Source organism: Macaca mulatta, chromosome 9 (genome assembly GCF_049350105.2).
Source record: "Macaca mulatta isolate MMU2019108-1 chromosome 9, T2T-MMU8v2.0, whole genome shotgun sequence".
Taxonomy (NCBI): Eukaryota; Metazoa; Chordata; class Mammalia; order Primates; family Cercopithecidae; genus Macaca; species Macaca mulatta.
The window spans coordinates 3,779,190-3,800,434 of record NC_133414.1 but is presented as its reverse complement, the minus strand read 5'-3'; the positions used below and the strand labels follow the sequence as shown (position 1 = coordinate 3,800,434).

The window sequence follows — 21,245 nt, the reverse complement described above, 5'->3', positions numbered from 1 at the left end:
CGCGCTGACCAATAGGAGTGGTGGCCGTCACGGCAAGCCCCGCCCCACGCCCTATGTCGGGTTAAGTGGGGGGGGGGGGTCCCTCGCCAGCCCCGCGCTGATCATGCGCCGTGTGGCGCTGCGGCGCGCGGCAGGGGCTGAGTTCGCGGAGGCGGCTGAGACGCTGCATTGGGCGGCTAGAAGTGCTCGGCGTGCTGGCTCCCGGGAGAGGAAGGTCCAGGGCGGGCCGGAGGTCCGCGTCCCTGCGCCCAGGCCTGGCAGCTCCCCGCACTGTGGGCGCCCCGCACCCCGAGCTTCTGCCGGGGCCTTCCTTGGGCTCCCGCATCCGAGGCTCTGAGGCCGGAGGACCCCGGAGCTCCTGCGCCTCCCAGGGCTGGGGGCCGGGCCTGCCCGTGGCGCTCCCGGCAGGGCCCTCCATTGGCGTGGGCTTTAATGGGGGTAGTAAATGGGGCCGGCAGTTGTGGTTCTCGCTGATATCTTTGCTCCTAGTTCATTTTTGTTGGAGGCCGAGTCCTTAAGAGACCCGAGGCGCCCACAGCCCACTAAAGCCCGGCTGTGTTCAGAGAACTGAAGCCTCCCGGAATTTAACTTTTTTGGTTTTTTAATGACTCAGTTTATGGGGGAAAAAAATGACGAAGCGGTTTAGTGTTCATGGTAATCCACGTGCCCGTATTTAATGTAACAGTTCAGCGCTGCCGGCCCAGGCCTGGGGGAGACACGGGGCGTCCGTGGCGTGAGTTTGGCAGCAGGTTACTGGAAAGTTCCGGGGAGACCCTGGCCTTACCGCTCAGGGGTTTCCTATCACGTCCTTGCTGATAAGTAACTTCTTAAAATGCTTCTCTGTCCCATAATTCTGAAATTTGCTCAATCAGTAAGCAAATGTTGACTATAGCATATCTTCCTAATATTGCCAGTGACTGAATAGGTGTTTTTTTTCCCTGTATGTATCTTTAAAATATTTTGGTGGGATATATTAATGTAGAAAAGCCCGTAAGACATATAGTACAATTTGAGAGAATAATAGTTGTTTTTTTGTTGTTTTTTTTTTTTTTTTTTTTTAAGAGACGGGATCTTGCTCTGTTGCTCAGGCTGGTTTTGAACTCCTGGGCTCAAGTGATCCCCCTCCTCAGCCTCTCAAATTGTTGGGCTTACAGGTGTAACCCATCTCATCCAGGTGAGAATAATTAGAAAATAAGTAGATTGGGCGCAGTGGCTCACACTGGTAACCGCAGCATGTTGAGAGGCCAAGGCGGGCGGACCACTTGAGGTCAGGAGTTTAAGACCAGCCTGGCCAACATGGTGAAACCCCGTCCCTACTAAAAATACAAAAATTAGCTGGGCGTGGTGGTGAGCACTTGTCCCAGCCACTCAGGAGGCTGAGGCAGGAGAATTGCTTGAACCCAGGAGATGGAGGTTGCAGTGAGCCGAGATTGCACCACTGCACTCTAGCCTGGGCAACAGAGCGAGAGTCTTGTCTCAAAAAAAAAAAAAAAAAAAAAAGTGTCCCCATGACCAAGCTGAAGATTTCCCCTAACTGCTCATAACCCTCTCTCCCTCTTAGATTAGCACTGTCATGACATAGAGAAATGTCCTTGCTTTTAAAAAATATTTTACCATCTCTATGCATTCTGACAGTATCTTGTTACCTGTTTGAATAATACCTGTTTAGGATAATACTGTATCGTGTGTATCTTTTGTTTAACATTATGTGACCTGCATCTTTGTTACATGCGGTTGTAGGCCCTTTTATTGGTTAGTTTTTTTTTTTTTTTTTTTTGATTGAATGATTAGTCCGCAGTTTATCCATTTGCTGTCGTTACACCTCCAGGTGAGTTGAGTTTGGGACTGTCAGAGTTCGTGCTGACAATCTTGTCCGTGAGTGCTGGGGCAGCAGTGTAATGTGTGGAGGATATAGACCAAGAGGTGAATGGATTTCCAGTATTCAGATTTTTTTTTTTTTTTTTGGACGCCCAGGCTGGAGTGTAGTGGCGTGATCTCGGCCCACTGCAACCTCCGCTTCCCGGGTTCAACGATTCTCCTGCCTCAGCCTCCCAAGTATCTGGGACTACAGGCACCCGCCACCACGCCTGGCTAATTTTTGTATTTTTAGTAGAGACTGGGTTTCACCATATTGGCCAGGCTGGTCTCGAACTCTTCGGCTTCCCAAAGTGCTGGGATTACAGGTGTGAGCCACCACGCCCTGCCCGTTCAGCTTTCTAAAGAATGCCAAGTGTTTTTCCAAAGTTGTTCCACTTTGTACTCCCTGTGGGACAGGTAGCAGTGTATGTAGCAGTATAAGAGCAGTATGACTAGCAGTGTGTGAGAGTTCCTGGTAATACTAGGCTTTTAAAGTTTTCACCAATTCGGTAGGCATGTAATGGGATTTAACTGTAGTGTGAATTTCTTACAAAATTTTGAAGGCTTGTGAGGAAAAGAAGCCCTTTTGTTTAAGAGTTTCTTAAGGGGAATTTAAACCATAATTGTATTATCGTTATTTTTGAACATGTATAAAGAAAAGGTTTCCAACACTGAAGCTTTAGTTAAGATAAAAGGTCATTAAAATGGGAAGGACCTTACCAGAAATTAGTCTTCTGGAATGTGCAAGATTTTGGAAGATGCAGTATTTAATTTTTTTCTAATTAATAATCTTTATCACATGAGAGTATTTTCTCTATGTGGCTGAATAATGTTAGCCAGATAATTTTCCTGCAGCTCATCTAACTTAGATGACTTTTAATCTAGACATGCACACCACAGAGCGTGGCGATGGAACAGTAACCGGGCTTGTGAGAGGGCTCTACAGTATCAACTAGGAGACAAGATCCACGGATTCACTGTAAACCAGGTATGGGTCCTCGGCACCTCCTTATAAATCCACATACATTGCAGGTGTGGCTTCTGGCATAGGTACGGGCCCTTCAGGGGGGAGACTAGCCTTGTCCTTGTGTCCCAAGGCCCTGGCCCAGCTCCTGTTGCATGATGGCTACTCGGCTGAACAGAGCTTGTGAGAGAAATGACCCCCGGTCCCTTCCTGGAATCCTGCGAAGCCTGATTCTTGTCAGATTTGAGAGTAACACTTCCAGCTGGGGCTCTGTCATCAGACACACTAGGGTTTCCGCAGCCAAACCTGGTGATTCGCTGAGTGTGAGCACGAAGACTCAGTGCGTGATCTGTTCAGTCAGGTTTTGCCATCAAATAGTTTGCTCTAAACTTCTGCAGAATCTTTCAGTTTTCTGAGCCTTTTGGGTTTCAAAATTATAAAGAAGAAATTGTGGACCTATACTTACTTGGGTTTATATTAAAATGGATTCATTTTTGTTTTGTTTTTTGCTTAAATCTTTTCCTTTTTTTTTTTTTTTTTTAGCATAGTAACTAAAAATGACAACACTTCACATATTTGGACAGCTGTTGGCTCTGTGCTATGCTTGATGTTGTAGCAAATTTAAAAAACAACTTACCGTCTAGAAAGACTGATGCGGCTGTGACTGGAGGCACATGGTAGACGCCATGGGGAGGGCCAAGGACAAGGGCGGGAGCTGCTGCTGCTGCTGCTGCTGGGGGGAGAGGGAAGAGCTCCTGGAGAGGGTGGTGTGAGAAAGCAGCTGCCTCTGGGCAGGGCTCCAGCAAGGGAACCAGGGCAGTGACTAGGGGGTCCCAGGCAAGGTCCAGGCATGGGAGTCCTGACAACAGACTCAGAGCATTTGTGAAATCCTGCAAAGTGAGGGCAAAGACACCTCACTCTGGGTGAGGCCCTTATTAATAGTAACCAGTACTATAAACTCACTCCTTTATTTTTCAAATTTTATAGAAATGTACTTATTTTTGAGACTGGGACTCACCCTGTTGCCCAGGCTGGAGTGCAGTGAGATGATCTGGGCTCACTGCAGCCTCAAACCTCTGGGCTCAAGCGATCCTCTCACCTCAGTCTCCCAAGTAACTGGGACAAGGTGTCCCCACGCCTGGCTCATTGTGTGTGTGTGTGTAGATGGAAACTTGCTTTGTTGTCTAGGCTGGTCCCAAACTCCTGGGTTCAAGCAATCCTCTTGTCTTGTGTATTAGTCTAATCTCACACTGCTATGAAGAAATACCCAAGACGGGGTAATTTATAAAGAATGAGCTAAAAAGTAAAGAGGTTTAATTGACTTCCAGTTCTGCATGGCTGGGGAGGCCTCAGGAAACTTAAAATCATGGTGGAAGGCACCTCTTCACAGGGTGGCAGGGAAGAGAATGACAAGTGAAGGGGGAAGCCCCTTATAAAACCGTCAGATCTCGTGAGAGCGTACTCACTGTCACGAGAATAACATGGGGGGAACCGCTCTCATGATTCAATCACCTCCTACCAGGTCCCTCCCACAACATGTGGGGATTATGGGAACTACAATTCAAGATGAGATTTGGGTGGGGACGCAGCCAAACCATATCACCTTGGCCTTCCAAAGTGCTGGGATTAAAGGTGTGAGCCACTGTGTCCAGCCATAGAAACTTACGATAAGTCATGTTTCTTGTTTGAGAAATAGCTACCATGAGCGCTATTATTATTAAAGCTATATATTGTTAGAAAGCAGACATCTCACTGTATCTGCTGATTTTAAATGCATTGATCGCCTGTCACAAAGTACGGTAAGCTTGGAAACAAGTGATTTAACAGTGGTAGATGATGCAGGTCGTAGTGGCCGCTCATGCACGACTGTTGGATGGCAGGCTCCCTAGATTGGGCTGAGGAGACCCGAGGTCTCACCTCTGCCAGCGACTTGCTGTGTGCGCTTGGCCAGGTGACTCATGGCCCCTGGACGGAGGGGGTGGCAAGTGGCGTGGTGATCACAGGGACGTGGTATGTGATTGCGGGAGAGGGCCGGCTGGCCTGACTGAAAGAGAAGACAGTTTCTTTCATACCGAGAAGTATGGACACTTACCAGGAGGATTACCTAAAGTAAGGTCGGGGGCCAGAGCATGGAGCCACTGCCCCATCTCAAGAATAGCTACAACTTACTGTCCTAGGACAAAGGGGAAATGAGGCTTGAGATTCAATAATTTTAGTAGAAATCTGTTATATTTTACAATTTTACTTTTCATTTGTACCCAGCTAGTGATTATACTCTGTATCCATTTTCCACACAAAATCCCAAGGACCTTCAGAATCTCCTCTTGGTGTATTTGGACGCCACCTTTTTCCCATGTTTACGCGAGCTGGATTTCTGGTATGTCATGAGTGATTAACTAGTTGATACAGACTTTAGTATTTGAGTCACTGTCAGCTTATAATTATTTGTGCTCAGGCAGGAAGGATGGTGGCTGGAACACGAGAATCCTAGCGACCCCCAGACGCCCTTGGTCTTTAAAGGAGTCGTCTTTAGTGAGATGAAGGGAGGGTTTGTAAGTTTTCTTTCTTTTTAATGTTGTGTTCAGCTTACCTTACCCATGTGCAGTACCATGATACAGACACATCTGGAAGGTGGTTGATTTTCATTTAATATTCTCATTATAGGTGACATGTTCTTGAATTAGCTGGGTCAGTGCTGTGAGCAGAAGCCAGGGGGTAGCGGGGCCAGGCTGCTGTCTCAGACCATGTCTCAGACCATGTCTGGCGACCCCCGTGTATGATCTGCAGCGAGAGAAAAGCTATTTTCATACCACTATCAACACATTGTCTTTTTCACTCATTCTTGCCCAAGTACATGGTGTACTTTCTAGAGGCTGTGTGGCAAGGTGTGTGACACGCAGCAAGCTGGATACAGAGCAGATGGGGGAGTCCAGCTTCACCTCTGAGCCAGACACTACAGAGGTTTGCAAAAAAGGCAACACAGCATCACTCTTAGTAGTCAGTTTTTTACTTTGTTATGAGAAATATTTTTCAAACATATTTATATTAACATGTAATGATGGCTTACCTTAATGCATAAGTATTTTTTAAATGTCTCAGCTTTAATTTAGAATATAGAAAAATTATATAAACACAAGCACCTACACAGGCAAAAAAGCCCACATAATCAAAAGCTCTTTGGGTCCTCATTAAAACCCATTTATGCCTAGTGTTCCATTATTGGAATCCTAAGCTTGTGGGAGTTATTTATATCCTACAGCTCAAGGTCATTGCCAAGGTCTGAATTTTTACAAAAAAAATTGCAACCTCAGGCATAAATGGGTTAATTTTTCAGAGTGTAAAGGAGCCTTGAGACCATTTTGGATTAAAAGCTGCTGTCCTGGGCACATGTCTTCATGTCCCCTTGTGACTTTGACAACCTGCCTGTGCTGGTGTCCCTGAGGCTCGTGGGTGGCCTGCTCTCTGATTCCCATAGCCCCCCTCAGCTGGTGAACTATTTCTTACCTTTCATTCTCAATTTGGTGGTCTTTTCTTCCAAGGAGTCTCCTTAAAACTCAAGTTAGGGTGAGAGCTTCTCCCCACTTCCCTCCTGGCTGGTGGGCAGACCTGGTGATCCTTCCGATTTACAGCCCTCGGCTGTGCGTTTGTTGCAACACACATCAAAAAGTCCATTGTTCTCAATCCTTGGGTCCTGTGCATGGGTGATGAGTGATTGAATACAGTGTTAATGCCTGCAGGGGTGTCTTTTTTTTTTTTTTTAAACCATTAGAACAGTTTTATTTGCAAAGTATTACAGGCATATGCACCAGAATGTGATTAATTGGCTATATTGTAAGTAATGTAACATGTGTGTATTATTTTCTATGTATATATTCTTATTTATTTCACGTTTCAAGACAGACAATGAGAGGATATTCCCCCAGCACCTTCAAAACAGACTTCTTCCCAACCACACATACTCAGTGGTCTCCGGGGGTGACCCACTGTGCATCCCGGAGCTTACATGGGAGCAGCTGAAGCAATTTCATGCCACTCACTATCACCCAAGCAATGCCAGGTAATATTTTGTTGGAAAAGTTTGATGGTGGATTGTGGAAAGTTAACTTGTTTGTGTTCTTACAATTTCATGACATGGCGTCTCTCACATTTAGCAATGCTTAGCTTCGAGCCTCTCCTTGGCACGGAGAGGTGCTCTTCCCGTAGTGGATGCAGTCACAGAACCTTCATCACATCCTCACTTTCTGATACATCGCTTGTTTCTTATGTCACTCATATAGGTCATTATAGTAATAATACAGTTATATGTATTATATAAAACACTAATTTACATATAAATGCTAATGTAAAGACATATTTGCAAGATTAGTTTATGTAAAAAGAATTATGAAAACTTTCAAGCATACAGAAAAGTAGACTAGGATAATGAGCCCCTAAACACTTATCACGTAAAAGATATCCTTTTCCTTGTGAAGTTTTTGGAAGTAAATTATAAATGTCATCATTTACTCCTAAATATTTGAATTTGTGACCCTAAAACATGAGGATTTTTTCTTACATGAGCTAATGCCATTTACAGTTTTAATAGAATAAAACATACTTTCATAAAACTGCCTATTTCTTATTCCATATTCACATTTTCTAGTTGGCCCCAAAGTGTTTGTTGCACAGGATCCCACAGATCACACCTGGTCGGCCCAGGTCTCTCCTGGGCCCCCTCTCGGACGGCAGAGGAGTGTACAGGCCGGGTTTCCTCCGGGCGCTCTCACTTTCCAGGTGTCCTGCTGCTCCTGTGTGGTGTTGGGTACCATGTTCCTGTGTTTCCTGAGAACTGGAACTTAGATCCAAAGCCTTAGTTTGAGTCAGGCTGCGCCTTTTTAAGCAGAGTCCCTCGTGGGGAGCTCTGCATAGGTGGCCACATCCTACCTTCCTGTGAGGCCTGCTTGCCTCCACTGGGGGTCTCACGCCAGCGGGGTGCATGCTGAGAGTCGGCCACTGTCTTGTGAAGATCTGCTTTTTCCCTTCAGCCACAGACCATCTGGTGCACTTGAGTTTCTGGTGTCCTGTGATAATTCCTCATCAACCTATTAATGGTTTTCATATTCATTGAGGATTATTGCCTGAATCATTTATTAGAGTTTAAGTTTTCAAATTCTGTAATTCTTCATTCGTTTGCTGGACTTCTTCAAAGAAGAGCTCCACATCAGCTGGGGCTCTCGGGTTATCTTGAAATATCATTCTGTGGAAAAGGCAGGGGTGGCTGCTCTCCCTGGGAAGTCCAGTTTGAGGAGGAGGGGTGGTGCAGGAACTACCTCTAATGTTGACAGAAGAGGCTGGCTGTTTTTTTTTTTTTTAAAGACAGGGTCTGGTTCTGTCCCCCAGGCTGGACTACAATGGCATGGTCTTAGCTTACTGCAGCCTCAGCCTCCTGGGCCACCTCAGCCTCCTGAGTAGCTGGGACTACAGGTGCGCACCACCATGCCCAGCTAGTGCTTATATTTTTTTGTAGAGACAGAGTCTCGCCGTGGTGCCCAGGCTGGTCTCGATCTCCTGAATTCAAACAGTTTGCCCACCTTGACCTCCAAAGTGCTGGGATTACAGGCGTGAGCCACTGTGCCCAACATGGAGAAGAGAGTTCTTTCTTTTCTTCTTTTTCCCCCCAGTCGTCTTTTTGTTTTTTAGTACCACTGTGACCTCACAAATATTTCTGTATATGTATATATTTGAGACTATGTGATCAGTTGGAATTTATTTATTTTTATGCCCACATTTACCACAGCTGTTGGCCCATTTTGGTCTCACTTCTTTGGTTTCTATGCCCCCACCCCCACCTCCCTAATGCAGGCACAGCCAGGCCCTCCTGCTCCAGAGGCTCAACTCTCTGTTTCCCAGGGAGCTCTGATTTCTGTGGCTAGTGGGGAAGGGCCTTTGGAGAGTAGTATCTGGACACTAGGGGTGGTGATTTCTCCTGGATTCTCTCAACCCTGAGAGTGTAACATTTGTTTCTAAATTCTAGAATGAGAAATTTCTGAAGGTTCTTTAAAATACTAGTTCCCCAAACCTTAACCATAGCTCAGGCAACATAGTAAAGAAAAAGATAAATTCTGTCATTGTAACCTTTTTCCTCTGGTTGAATAAATGTGTTATCTTTATTAACATGTATAACCTTGAACTTGTTGCCAAAAATTGAGTTTTGTGAAATTGTCAGTTGGATTACTCTATTACTGTACCTAGGGTTATAAAGTATTTTAACAAATACCTCATTTGGTTTTTGTCACATCTCTAGATGAAGTTTAAAATGAAAGATCAATTTCTGGCTAGGTGTAGTGGCTCATGCCTGCAAATTCAAGCACTTTGGGAGGCTAAGATGGGAGAATTGCTTGAGGCCAGGAGTTTGAGACCAGCAAGAGTAACAGTGAGAACCCATCTCTAAAACTTAAAAATTAGCCCACTGGGTATGGTAGCTCAAGCCTGTAATTCTAGCACTTTGGGAGGCCGAGGCGGGGAGATCACCTGAGGTCAGGAGTTCAAGACCAGCCTAACCAACGTGGTGAAACCCTATCTCTACTAAAAGGACAAAAATTAGCCGGGTGTGGTGGCAGGCGCCTGTAGTCCCAGCGACTCAGGAGGCTGAGGCAGGAGAATGCTGTGAACCCGGGAGGAGGAGCTTGCAGTGAGTGGAGATTGCGCCACCGCACTCCAGCCTGGGTGACAGAGCGAGACACTGTCTCAAAAAAAAAAAAAAAAGCTGGACATGATACACAAGGTGACCCCAGGAGACTCCTATGCAGAGTAGAAACACACCCCAGCACTAAACTCAGTCCCTGAAGTCCCTGCGGGATTCTCCCCACCCCCCACCCCTGGGTCCACCTGTACCCACCTGGAAAGAACAGTGACACCACCCCACAGCAGGAGCTCACCATCGGCGGCCGCGGCACCCCCAGAGTTTCACAGGTGGAGAGGGAGCCTGGGGACGTGCATTTCTAGCAATTTCCAGGTGACGGGGCACCACACTTTTAAAAATACACAATACTAGGTCCTGAAAGGACTTCTATTCACTTGCACGTTGGTGGGATGGAGCCCTACATTGCAAAGGGCTTTTCTTCACGTGTCCTCCTTGAGCTCAGGGGCTGGCAGCACTTGGTGGGACCTAGTAGGGAGTCCCTTGCTGACTGCACACCCACAGCCAGAGCCCTGGCCCGGATGATTCTCACAGGAAGCCCGCAGAGCTCCTGACACCTCGCTGGAGGGATGAGAAAGCTGAGGCTCTGAGGGGGATAAACTGATTACTGGAAGGTAACGACCTTAGTGAAGTGGTGAAGCTACAGGGTAAACCCTAGTTTTATTTCCTTTGGGCCCTGCAGGGTGAAACCTGAGGAAGCCCCAGGAACATTCAGTGAGGGGTTAGGAGGGAGGAGAACACGGTGGATGAAAAACAAAAAGGAAATGCACCAGCATTCACTGGCGGGCTCTGTCACCCACAGGACAAGGATGAAGACGTGCACACCTGCCATGCGGGCTTTCAGCCTCACAGGTGAATGTCACCTGTTTCACCACCTCCTTAGGGCTGTTCTAGGGCCCCGCACACAGCCATTTGGGACAAAGGGCAGTTTCAGTGTCTTTCACTCCACGCTCAAGCTACAGATTGTCCTTATAGCTCAGGTATCCTGGGGATAATCCATCTCATTTTGTTTTGGTTTTGGGAGCCCAACCCAAGAATCAAGTAACTTTCCTAAGGATTTCCAGGAGAAAACATCTTCCCACCAAAGAACCTTACCATTTGGAAAAACACCTCCTCGTAATTTGCAAAAACCCCAGTTTTCTGGGAAGTGATAATCTTGTCATGAGAACCAAAGATAAAGTTGGAGATAATGAGGGAGTGGTTACATAGGAAATCTGTGGTCATTACTCTGACCAATTAGTAAATCACTTTCTTCATATGATATACTTTTTAACAGCTTCTTACTAAACCACAGTGCAGGTAAGAGAGTCACAAGACGGCTTCTTCCTTGAGTCAGTCATCCCCGGCCCACACCAGGGCCTAGCAAGAATGACTTAGGTCACCCTTATTTCCTGGCGACTTGGAGGAGCTGGATTTCCCAGTTTACAAATCTCAGCTTCCTAGGATTCTGCTCTGATAAAATCTAAATTGTATTTAAAAAAAAAAAAAAAAAAGGAATAGGCTGGACACGATGGCTCATGCCTGTAATCCCAGCGCTTTAGGAGGCCAAGGCAGGCAGATCACGAGGTCAGGAGATTGAGACCATCCTGGCTAACAGGGTGAAACTCCTCTCTGCTGAAAATACAAAGAAAACTGAGCCGGCCGTGGTGGCATGCGCCTGTAGTCCTAGCTACTTGGGAGGCTGAGGCAAGAGAATCGCTTGAACCCGGGAGGTGGAGGTTGCAGTGAGCCGAGATTGCGCCACTGCACTCCAGCCTGGGTAACCGAGCGAGATTCCGTCTCAAAAAAAAAAAAAAAATAGATGAACTCAAATGAAATAATCTAGGTCTATCCTTTTACCTCCTCCGTTGTCTGGAGTAATCAAGCTCCCTGCCTCGCCCTCTCTCACAGCACTGAACTGCTTTTCCTGAATTTTCCCACACTGCTGATCACTCGTTAATTTCGATGCATACATTCTTTTTGAGAAAGTCAGTTTGCCGACTCCTCCCACTGGTTTGTCAGAAAATGAGCTTACACTGCGCTGATCTCACTCCTGCTGCCAAAACACCTTCTAGGGGTCTCTCCTTTGATAATGTAGGGATTATGTAGGCATGGGGAGGTGGGATACCAAGGAGGGATTCTGTCAACGGTGCTGTTCCTCCCTCCCCACCCCCACCGGTTCAAAGTCATCGAGCCGGGGGCCTCTCTGACTATCTGGACTGTGCAGACCACCGTGTCTTCCGGTAGGGTCAGGGGAGGGCTTGAGATAAATCTGTAGGGCTCAACCACTGGCCACTGTCCACCTCAGGTGCCCCAAGAGCCATCTCTACCGGGCGCTATGTGGATGCATCGGTGACAAAATGGAAAGCGTCTGGTCCTGGCGGAGCTTGTTCCGATCAAGAGAGACCCGAAAGCAAGAAACACGGTGAACAAATGCATGATGCCCAGGGGTGGATGGCTGTAAGCACTGAGGAGAAAAATAGCAAGTGGGGTGGGGGGTGTTAAGAGGGTGGAGGATGGGGAAGGGCTGCCATTGACAATCGGAGAGCCTGCAGACCTGCCTGAGAGTGACGTTTGGGGAAAGAAGGAAAGGGAAGAAGGTGAGGGAGGTTAGCTAAGTGGACATCTGGGAAAGAGCTCAGGCAGCAGAGGGGCTGGGGCGGGGGCGCGCTGGCAGCGTGCTGCATTCCAGGGTCCTCTGTATGGCTGGGACGGTGTCGGCCCTCCCCTGCACATCCCTCAGGGCCTTCGCAGAAACACATGGGGACCTATGTACAGGCAGCACACGCCACTCATCGCCATGACCACACTGTCTTTCAGAGGAGCTGCTGGCCACATGTGTCCCGTCCACATGGAGATGTACTTGAAGATTCTTTACACACTGGGTTTCAAAGACTTAGTATGGAAAACAGTGTAAAATATTAATAACACAATAACTGATTGTTATCAAAATAGTGGGCTGAATAGAAAATATAGTTTTTTTTTTTTTAATTTTTGTTTTGTTTTTTTTTTTTTTTAGATAGGGTCTCACTCTGTTGCCCAGGCTGGAGTGAACCAGTGCAGTCACAGCTCACTGAAGCCTCCAACTCCTGGGCTCAGGCAATCCTCCCGCCTCAATCTCCCACGGGACTGGGACTGTAGGTGTGCACCACCACATCCGACTAATTGTTTTGTATTTTTTGTAGAGACTGGGTCTCGCCATGCTGACCAGGCTGGCCTCAAACTCCTGGGCTCAAGTGATCCACCTACTTTGGGCTCCCGAAGTGCTGGGATTACAGGCGTGAGTCATGGCACCCAGTGTCACCCCCTCCCGGCCCGCCTTTCTTTAATGTGGTAACTAGATCATTTAAAATTGCATATATAACACAGGCCACCCATGCAAGCCTCAGTCCTGGGAGATGCTCCCGTTGGAGAAACCTCCAAGAAGCGGATCTGCTTGGATTTGCAAACGGCCCCTCTGGCCCCAGGGGGATCTGCTGTGCAGAGCTGCTCTGGATTCGGCTCTTCAATACTAGGTCTCTCAAAACACCGAGACCCTATCTCAGCACTGGAGACAGCAGGGCCAGGGTGGGATTTATAGAAAATAAGTCTCTGCCTCTCAGTGCTCTGGTCTGCCATGTGTCTGGCTGCCTCTTCCATCCTGACAAGCACGATGACCGTAATTCCAAACAAAGGAATTCCAAAAAATTACACACAAGCCCTTGAGTGTACTGTGCACCTCTTGACTTTTGACCAGCACAAAGCTCCTTATTAAACGCTGACAAAAATTCCTTCCATTCCAGGTGCCCTAATGGATTCATTAATCTCCTATTGATAGGTTTTTGCTGGTTTTCCTACTTTTTGCTATTCTAAGCACTGCTGGGAAGACTCTCATTTTACCCCCACCTGCCCGTGTCTGCCGCAGCTCACATGCTCCGCCTTCCAGCTGTAATAGCTGAGTCCCTGGGTCTCCTCGGTGGGGCGTATCTGTGGGCACAGGGCTGCCCTGCCACATGCCCCACCCCATAACCTTCCATCTGTGGCCGCTCCTTGTGAGACCCTAAACTCACGACCTCCCCTCCTGTCCTCTCCTCTCCACAAAGCCACCCTTATTGGAGACAGTCAGTCTGCTTCCCAGTTCCCCCAAGGCAAATTCAGAGTCCTCCACTGGCCCACCCTCCTCTACCGACTCCTCCCTCATCTTCCGATCAGGTCAAAGGGCCCCAGCCAGAGGCTTCCCTGGGCCCTTACATAAGACAGGAGCTTTTCTTCTCAGGTCGGGCCGTAGGTACATTGTACCCGCGACTCGCCGCAGGAGTGAGAGCCGCAGGGGCCGGCAGAGAGGGCTTGATTCTTTTGCCTAAAGCCTGCCCTGACTCACCAAAGGCGGTCCGTTAATGTGCACCATGATTACAGAAACACAGAAATAAGGCTGGGTGTGGTGGCTCAAGCCTGTAATCCCAGCACTTTGGGAGGCCGAGGCGGGTGGATCACTTGAGGTCAGGAGTTCGAGACCAGCCTGACCAACACGGTGAAACCCCATCTCTACTAAAGATACAAAAAAAAAAAAAAAAATCAGGTGGGCATGGTGGCGCATGTCTATAATCCCTGCTTGGGAGGTTGGAACAGGAAAATCGCTTGAACCCAGGAGGCAGAGGTTGCAGTGAGCCCAGATCAAGCCACTGCACTCCAGGCTGGGCAACAGAGTGAGACTCCATCTCAAAAAAACCCCCCACACACAGAAACAAAATCTTAATCATAGTAAGACACAGCTGAAAAGATAGGAAGGAATGACTCCCCGAGGCTACTGCATGCCACCCCTTCAATCATTTTCCATTCAGAAAACTTCAGATCAGATCATTTACATATGTACGTTAAGACAAGGGGTCCTATATTAATGAATCTTCCCCGTCAAAATCCTGGTCAAAGTCAGAAAACAATCCCACCGGACTCCTGGGAGCATCTCACATTGGAGAAACCTGGAGAAGTGGAGGAGCTGATCTGCACTATTTGCAAACCTCAGCACTGGCCCCAGAGGGACCCACAGCACTGTCGCCCTCCCCCTCTCCGTGAGAGTCGGCGGAGCCTCACTCAGACCCACACAGTCAGGATCTGCACCTCCGAAGGCTCCCCCAGGCGGCTCTGGGCACACGGAAGCTGGGAAGACAGCAGATGGGCCCTGGGGTTGGGGGGTCCAGCACAGTCCAGCCTTTTCTCTTTTGCCTCCTGAAGACTTTCACCGTGGATGTGTGTTAGGGAAGAGGGGGGTGAAGAAAGAGACAGGGAGAGAAGACAAAGACTGAGTGATGCCTCCATTCCGCAGAGGAAAACACCGACACCCTATCTCAGCACTCGAGACAGCGGGGCCAGGGCGGGACTTACAGAAAATAAGTCTCTGCCTCTCAGTGCTCTGGTCTGCCATGTGTCTGGCTGCCTCTTCCATCCTGACAAGCACAATGACTGTAATTCCAAACAAAGGACTGGGAGTTGGGGGTGAAGATGCAGAGAAGGGAGGAGTGGGGAGGGAAATGGCAGCCTCTGGGCAGCTACTCTCTAATAAACACAAACACAACACCAGAAAGGGCTTGTAGAAAAGAAACATAAAACGCAACCCAACTACTGACACATGGCCCTCTGTTCCATATTCACCCGCACGTTCTTAACAGAAACGCAACTGTGAACATGCAATCTGGTATCCTGACGTTTGCCCTGACCAGGTTGTTACCGCATCTTCATCTTTCTAATTTTAATTGCTTCTGATGGCCCATCCGATTGGTAGAGCTTATTTAAAGAGCCCTGATTCTCCCTGATAAAAGGTTGGAGTCCCGTATCAAAAGCTTTTAGTTTTCTGTAACCAAGGGGGAAAACATGCTTCTTTTGAAAGATGACAAAATGTCTGGCTTCGAAGGGTCATCCGAGTAGGGCACACAAGGCGGTCTGCATTCATAGAAAATGATGCCATCACACAAATCTCCCACTGTGCGACGGGGTGACACCATCACTCGTCATCTGCCTCCCAGACCCAGTAAGTTTTGCAAAATTAATTACTGCAAAAGATCCCATCAAAGAATGTGTGTGCACAGGATGGTGAGGGGCGCCAGAGCTGTGTGAGGCGAAATGGCACTGTTCTCAGTTTCCCCTTCCATCCTACTGGGCTCCGAAGCATTGCTTCAGAGATTTTCAATTTTATCTTTTTTTTTAAAATTATTTAAGACCTTTATTAACAGGTGCTTGCAGTTTGTTGACTTTTTTGAAAAAATCAAGTTGTAAACTTTTATTACAAATTAAAAATGAAGTTCTTAAAAATCTCAACTTGACCAGATATGAAACAATTTAAAAACCTTTAAAGGCGTATTGAGATTTCCAGGCTTTTTTAAAAAACACGTTTGTTATTACCAAAAAGAGACGTCTTTAGGTAAAAATAATAAAAACCCCATGCTGCATAGATAATGCAGATAGTTCTATTTATCTGGTCAACGGGCAAAAAGCAAGCACTTAAGGTCTTCAGCTCCAATCTTTTGTTCATTGCTTATTGCCGGAATTTCATATTTCTTCTTGTTGATGACTAAACCGGATGATGGTAGAGATGGTAAGCCGGCATTTACTCAGCCCCGCCCTGCTCAGCCTCCGGAGGGGACGAATTCTCAGCTGGTGGATCGGCTGCTTTTGTCTCTTTGCCATCTTGTGGTTTAGGGTTTTCTGGGCGTCTGCGTGGGTAATTGAAGTTGCGGCGGTACCGACGTTGAGGTGGCTGCTGACCTTGGGTCTCATCTCCTTGATTTTCTTTATCTTCTTCATTGCCGTCCTCTCTAGGCTGTCTTTGGCGAGGAGGGCCCCTGCGGAATCGTGGTCTATATCCCCGATACATATTGTGCCTCACTGGTCTACCTTGTTCTCCTGCACCCTGGTTGTCAGCACCCTCCATCACTTCTCCCTGCACAGGAGGGTTGGAATACTGTGGTTGGCGCCCACAGGGTCTCCGCATGTAGTAAGGTGGGAACCTTCGCCTGCGGTAGGGCCGGCGTTGTTGGGCCTGGCCTTCGGGAGCACTCTCCGATCCCTCGTTCTTTTCCCCACTCTCACTATTCTGGTAATTTTGCTGGTAATTGCGTGGAGGACCCCTAGGACGTGGATAGTGTCTATAATGGTTACGTCTGCTGCATATTTACTGCCTTGAACTGGAACACCACCAGGACCTGTAACATTTGCTGCCTCCGCACCCTTTTCTCCTTCAACAACATCAAACTCCACAGTCTCTCCATCTACACTGCGAAGGTACTTCCTGGGGTTATTCTTCTTTATGGCAGTCTGGTGTACAAATACATCTTCCTTGGTGTCATTCCTGTTGATGAAACCATATCCGTTCCTTACATTGAACCATTTTACTGTTCCCAAAACCTTCGTTGCGATCACCTTCTTGTCCCCGCCGGCAGGCGCCGCCGATGTGAGGCCGCCCGGGCCACCGCTCCCTGCCCCGCCGCCCCTAGTGCCAGGCTTGGTGTAGGCGGCGCTGAGGGCGGGGGCGGCGGGCGGCTGCTGGGTCTCGGCCTCACTGCTCATGGTTGCGGTGATGGTGACTGGGGCCAGCTGCGGCAGCTGCGGCTCCTCCCGGGGTGTGATGGTAACTAGGCCGGCCGCCGCAGTGGGGCTGCTCAGGGCTCTCTGGGGTCCGCTCTCCGCTCCCGCTACCGATCGAACTCTCAATTTCATCTTATAATTAAATAATATGAACTCTACTGGGGGAAGAAAAGCAGCCCATCACACTGGTATTAAACCTTAATATCATTTTTGCCATCTTGACTCCTATCGCTATAAAAAGTCATTTTCTGTTCCCCTCACAAAAACCACCCAAGGAATATTGCTTCAGATACCAAAGGTGCCCATGTGGGGCTCAAGCCTGGTGTCCAATAAATATGTGTGTCATTGACCTAATGCATGTCCAGTCAATTGAAACCTCACACTTCTGACTTCGGTTTTGAGGTTGTAATCTTGAAGTCTTAACAGTTTATACACATTGACCTGAGGATATTGGAAACTTTTGATTAGAGAGGGTTGAATTCCTCTAATGGACTTCATGAATGAAGAAGACAGCTAGAACCCCTGGTTTCCTGCTCCTCAGTGGAGATTCCAGGCGGGAGGCAGGCAGCAAATGCTTGCGTTCCTGTCAAGCGCCAGGTGTGGTGCTGGGCGCGAGGACACCAGTGAAGACACAGCTACACGCAGCCCTGAACATCCCTGCTGCAGCCACAGGGCCCGGCCACACCAGGGAGCTCTGTGAACTCAGGGAAGCCGGTACACCTCGGGCATCCCTTGCTCATGTGTAAAGTGGGGATAAGTCAGTGCCCAGCATCACTGAGGGCCTGCCACATAACAGAGAGTCACTAAACACTAGCTATTCTCACTAGGATTGGAAAGGTATACTTACTCCATTTATATGAACTTTCTATTAATACTGTATTGATGTTCACATCACCACAGGCAAAAAGGACGCCGCTTTCGCATCCAGCCCACCCTAAGGATGCACCTGGACTTCCCAGTACACTCAGCTCCACCAGGCACCAGGCCCTGCAGAAGCCACAACCTGTGACTAAGACAATGAGTCACTCTTGGTGTGTGGCACAGCATGATGTGGCAGTGGGCACTTAGTCATGGTCAGTCCGCGATCCAGAGCTGTGGAGCTTATTTTAGGTTGAGTGAAAATCAATTTAAGTTTCCAGACATGTCTTGGGACAACAGAAGATACCCAAAGAAGCAGAGAAAAAAAAATAAAAAACAAAAACCCACAGCCTGAGACAGAAGATACCCAAAGAAGTAGGGAAAAAAAAAAAAACAAAAAAACAAAAAACAAAAAACCCAGCCTGAGAAATACTTTCTTCATTCAAGGCCTGGGGAGTCAGGAACATAGGAAAGAGATTTTCAATTTTATATTATAATTAAATAATATGAAACTCTACTCGGGGAAGAAAAGCAGCCCATCGCGTTGGTATTAAGCCTTAATATCATTTTTGCCACCTTGACTCCTATCGCTATAAAAAGTTATTTTCTGTTCCCCTTACAAAACCACCCAAAGAATATCTGTGTAATTTTGAGCAAGTTGGGTTTTGCTCACTTTTGAGCATTAACTAGAATAAGGAGCTTCACCAAGAAAGGCCCCTGAAAAGCATGGTGGAGGCCTGACATGATGGCTCATGTCTGTAATCCCAGCTCTTTGGGAGGCCAAGGCAGGAGGCTCACTAGAGGAGGCCAGGAGTTCAAGACCAGTCTCAGCAGCATAGTGAGATCCTGTCTCTACAAATAATAATAATAATAATAATAATAATAATAATAACAACAATTAGCTGGTCATGATGCTGCATTCCTGTCTTCCCTGCTACTCAGAAGGCTGAGGCAGGAGGATCACGTGAGCCCAGGAGTTTGAGGCTGCAGTGAGCTATGACGGCACCACTACACTCCAGCGTGAGTGACAGAGCCAGACATAAGTACTCTTCGTGGTCTAAGGGAGAGTACAATATTTGGAATTAGGATCTGTTTTGCTCCTACCACAATCGCGTATGCACCTCACTCCCTTACCTAAGCTCTTTTTCTTTGTGAGTCTTTCTCCCCACTTCCAAAATGAGAGCATGCCTCTCTTGGGACCATCTATCTAGGCTTGGAGATAAGAATTGTAAAGCTCCTAGTACACAAAATATTTTCAACAAATGGTAGCTATGGTCATTTTAATATATGGAATTTTACCATAATTTCACATCTGACAGATAATTCCCCTGAAATTGATACTTGAATGTGAATGTGTTCTCTCATCTCCAGCTACAGGCAATAGTCTTCTATGTCAGGGAAAATCAAGTACTAATATAGAATCAGAATGAAATGGCAAAAAGAATGGGGGCACAACAGATAAATTCTCGAGGAATAACCTACTTACTGTAAGGATTTGTAAATCTGTGGCAGCTAGCCAGGCCCTCTAAGCACATCTGGAGGTGAACTTCCTTAAAAGAAATGCGTCCAAATGCTCCAACAGGTTCGAGATCGTATCTCGGAAAGGTAAAGCTCTCTACAGAGTCTGCAAAAAAATTGTGACTTCGGCTCTGCCAGGGAAAGAATGCCCAGGCGACCCGCCGTGGCGGGCTTCCCCAGGGACAGCCTAGGTGTGACCCATGTGGGCTCAAGGCCACCGTATTTGATGCTACCTGCAGAGCTGAGGGCAGCTGTCTCCCATTAACCCGAGGCTGTACCAACCAAGCCGCGTTCCCACATAATACTGGTTTCCAAAGTACCTTTTTCCCCAGAAGAGGCGTGGACTTACTAACCTTCAATACATGTAACTCCTCCCAGGTGGCAAAACCAGGGCAACAGAGAACACGGCGATTCTGCCAATGTATCCTAATCTCACATGCCTGTACACAAACTCCCAAGCATTTTAGCAAGCTTTTGGACATGGAGCTCAAAAGAATGACCCATAAATATTTTCCAATAGATACAGCATCTTTTTTTTTTTTTTTTTTTTTTTTTTTTTTTTTTTTTTTTTTTTTTTGAGACGGAGTCTCGCTCTGTCGCCCAGACTGGAGTGCAGTGGCGCGATCTCGGCTCACTGCAAGCTCCGCCTCCCGGGTTCACGCCATTCTCCTGCCTCAGCCTCCGGAGTAGCTGGTACTACAGGCGCCCGCCACCACGCCCGGCTAATTTCTTTTTGTATTTTTAGTAGAGACGGGGTTTCACCGTGTTAGCCAGGATGGTCTCGATCTCCTGACCTCGTGATCCGCCCGCCTCGGCCTCCCAAAGTGCTGGGATTACAGGCTTGAGCCACCGCGCCCGGCCCATACAGCATCTTAATGTTTTTTTCTTTCTTTTTTATTTTTTTTGCAGACACTGAGTCTCACTATGTTGTCCAGGCTGCTCTGGAACTCCTGGGCTCAAGCGATCCTCCTGCCTCGGCCTTCCAATGCACTGGGATGACAAGCATGAGCTACCGTGCAGGACCCACAGCACTTAAATTCCATAATCACCTTGAAACCCTGACCTTCCACCCGCCCTGGTGGCTTCCAGAGGTCAGTTCCTCTTCCCGTGCCAAAGGTTTCTTGTCTTTCGCGGCCCGGGTAAGGTCACTCAAGATGCTCCCTCTGCTTCTGAAGGCCTTTGACTGAGAAGCCACTCTGGGTCCTATCCCGACCCCAAAGCGGCTCCTTTCGTACTCGCACATCTCCCGGGCGGTTTAAGTCACGCCGGCCAGACTATTTCCACTTCACTCTCCTAATTTCTCCAATCCCAGCCTCTGCTGCATCACCTTTTCTTTCTCTGAGAACCCAGCCCTGCAGGAGGAACGCTGATGCTGGGATCCTTTAACTAGAACGCTAACGCCAGAGCACTTCCCAGGGGCGCTGAGGGGCGGGCTGCGGGGCGGGGCCTGGCGCTGCCACCAGGGTCTCCCGCCGAGGGCGCTGGGCCTGGGGAGGCTGCGCTGCTGGCTGAGTGCGCGCGGCATACGGATGTCGGTGCCTGGGCGCAGGGAGACTATGGTCCGGGCATCACGTAGGCGCTCGCGGCGGGCGGGGCGGCGCCCACAGCGCCCCAACCTGCAGCACCCGCGCCGCCCCGCGCGCTCAAAGGCGAAGGTAAGGTCACCGGGGCCGTGGGCGGGGGCCCATTCCCACTCCATCTTTGTGCAGTGCGCGGTCCCGAAACGGGAGGAAATCCGCCATCCGGGCCTTTCCACGCATCTTCGGCAGGAGGAACCGGGAAAATAAAAATCAAAACCCAGCTCCGGGCGCGTCGCGTCTCCAGCCCGCGCTA

General features: G+C 48.2%; 3 protein-coding genes and 1 pseudogene across 3 annotated transcripts in view; 1 reads left to right on the top strand and 3 right to left on the bottom strand.

The window, feature by feature from the left end:
- The first annotated feature begins 101 nt into the window (after positions 1-101).
- LOC106995606 (uncharacterized) lies at positions 102-13,255 on the top strand. The gene is made up of 8 exons (XM_077945472.1): positions 102-232; positions 2,743-2,845; positions 5,084-5,198; positions 6,722-6,878; positions 10,303-10,352; positions 11,788-11,904; positions 12,665-12,759; positions 12,849-13,255. The coding sequence occupies exons 5-8, from the start codon at positions 10,310-10,312 to the stop codon at positions 13,182-13,184; spliced, it is 591 nt and encodes a 196-aa protein (XP_077801598.1). The 5' UTR covers positions 102-232; positions 2,743-2,845; positions 5,084-5,198; positions 6,722-6,878; positions 10,303-10,309; the 3' UTR covers positions 13,185-13,255.
- LOC144331048 (uncharacterized) overlaps positions 5,452-21,245 on the bottom strand; it is a 26,456-nt gene continuing 10,662 nt past the window's right edge. The window contains exons 4-5 of the mRNA XM_077945642.1: positions 6,326-6,512; positions 5,452-5,602 (exon numbers count right to left, since the gene is read on the bottom strand). The gene's annotated coding sequence lies outside the window, so the exon portion shown is untranslated. The remainder of the gene's footprint in view (positions 5,603-6,325; positions 6,513-21,245) is intronic.
- Positions 16,007-17,183, bottom strand: LOC723382 (Y-box-binding protein 1 pseudogene; annotated as a pseudogene).
- LOC144330988 (uncharacterized) overlaps positions 16,007-21,245 on the bottom strand; it is a 6,271-nt gene continuing 1,032 nt past the window's right edge. The window contains exon 2 of the mRNA XM_077945471.1: positions 16,007-21,172. Coding sequence (XP_077801597.1) covers positions 20,698-21,172 — 475 coding nt within the window. The 3' untranslated portion in view covers positions 16,007-20,697. The remainder of the gene's footprint in view (positions 21,173-21,245) is intronic.

Bases quoted from the DNA above. Each gene is read 5' to 3' on its own strand.
- LOC106995606 (XM_077945472.1), top strand. From the start codon at position 10,310: ATGAAGACGTGCACACCTGCCATGCGGGCTTTCAGCCTCACAG. The intron at 11,905-12,664 runs GTGAACAAATGC...TATTTTTTGTAG, and splicing joins ACCCGAAAGCAAGAAACACG to AGACTGGGTCTCGCCATGCT. The intron at 12,760-12,848 runs GTGAGTCATGGC...TATATAACACAG, and splicing joins GAAGTGCTGGGATTACAGGC to GCCACCCATGCAAGCCTCAG.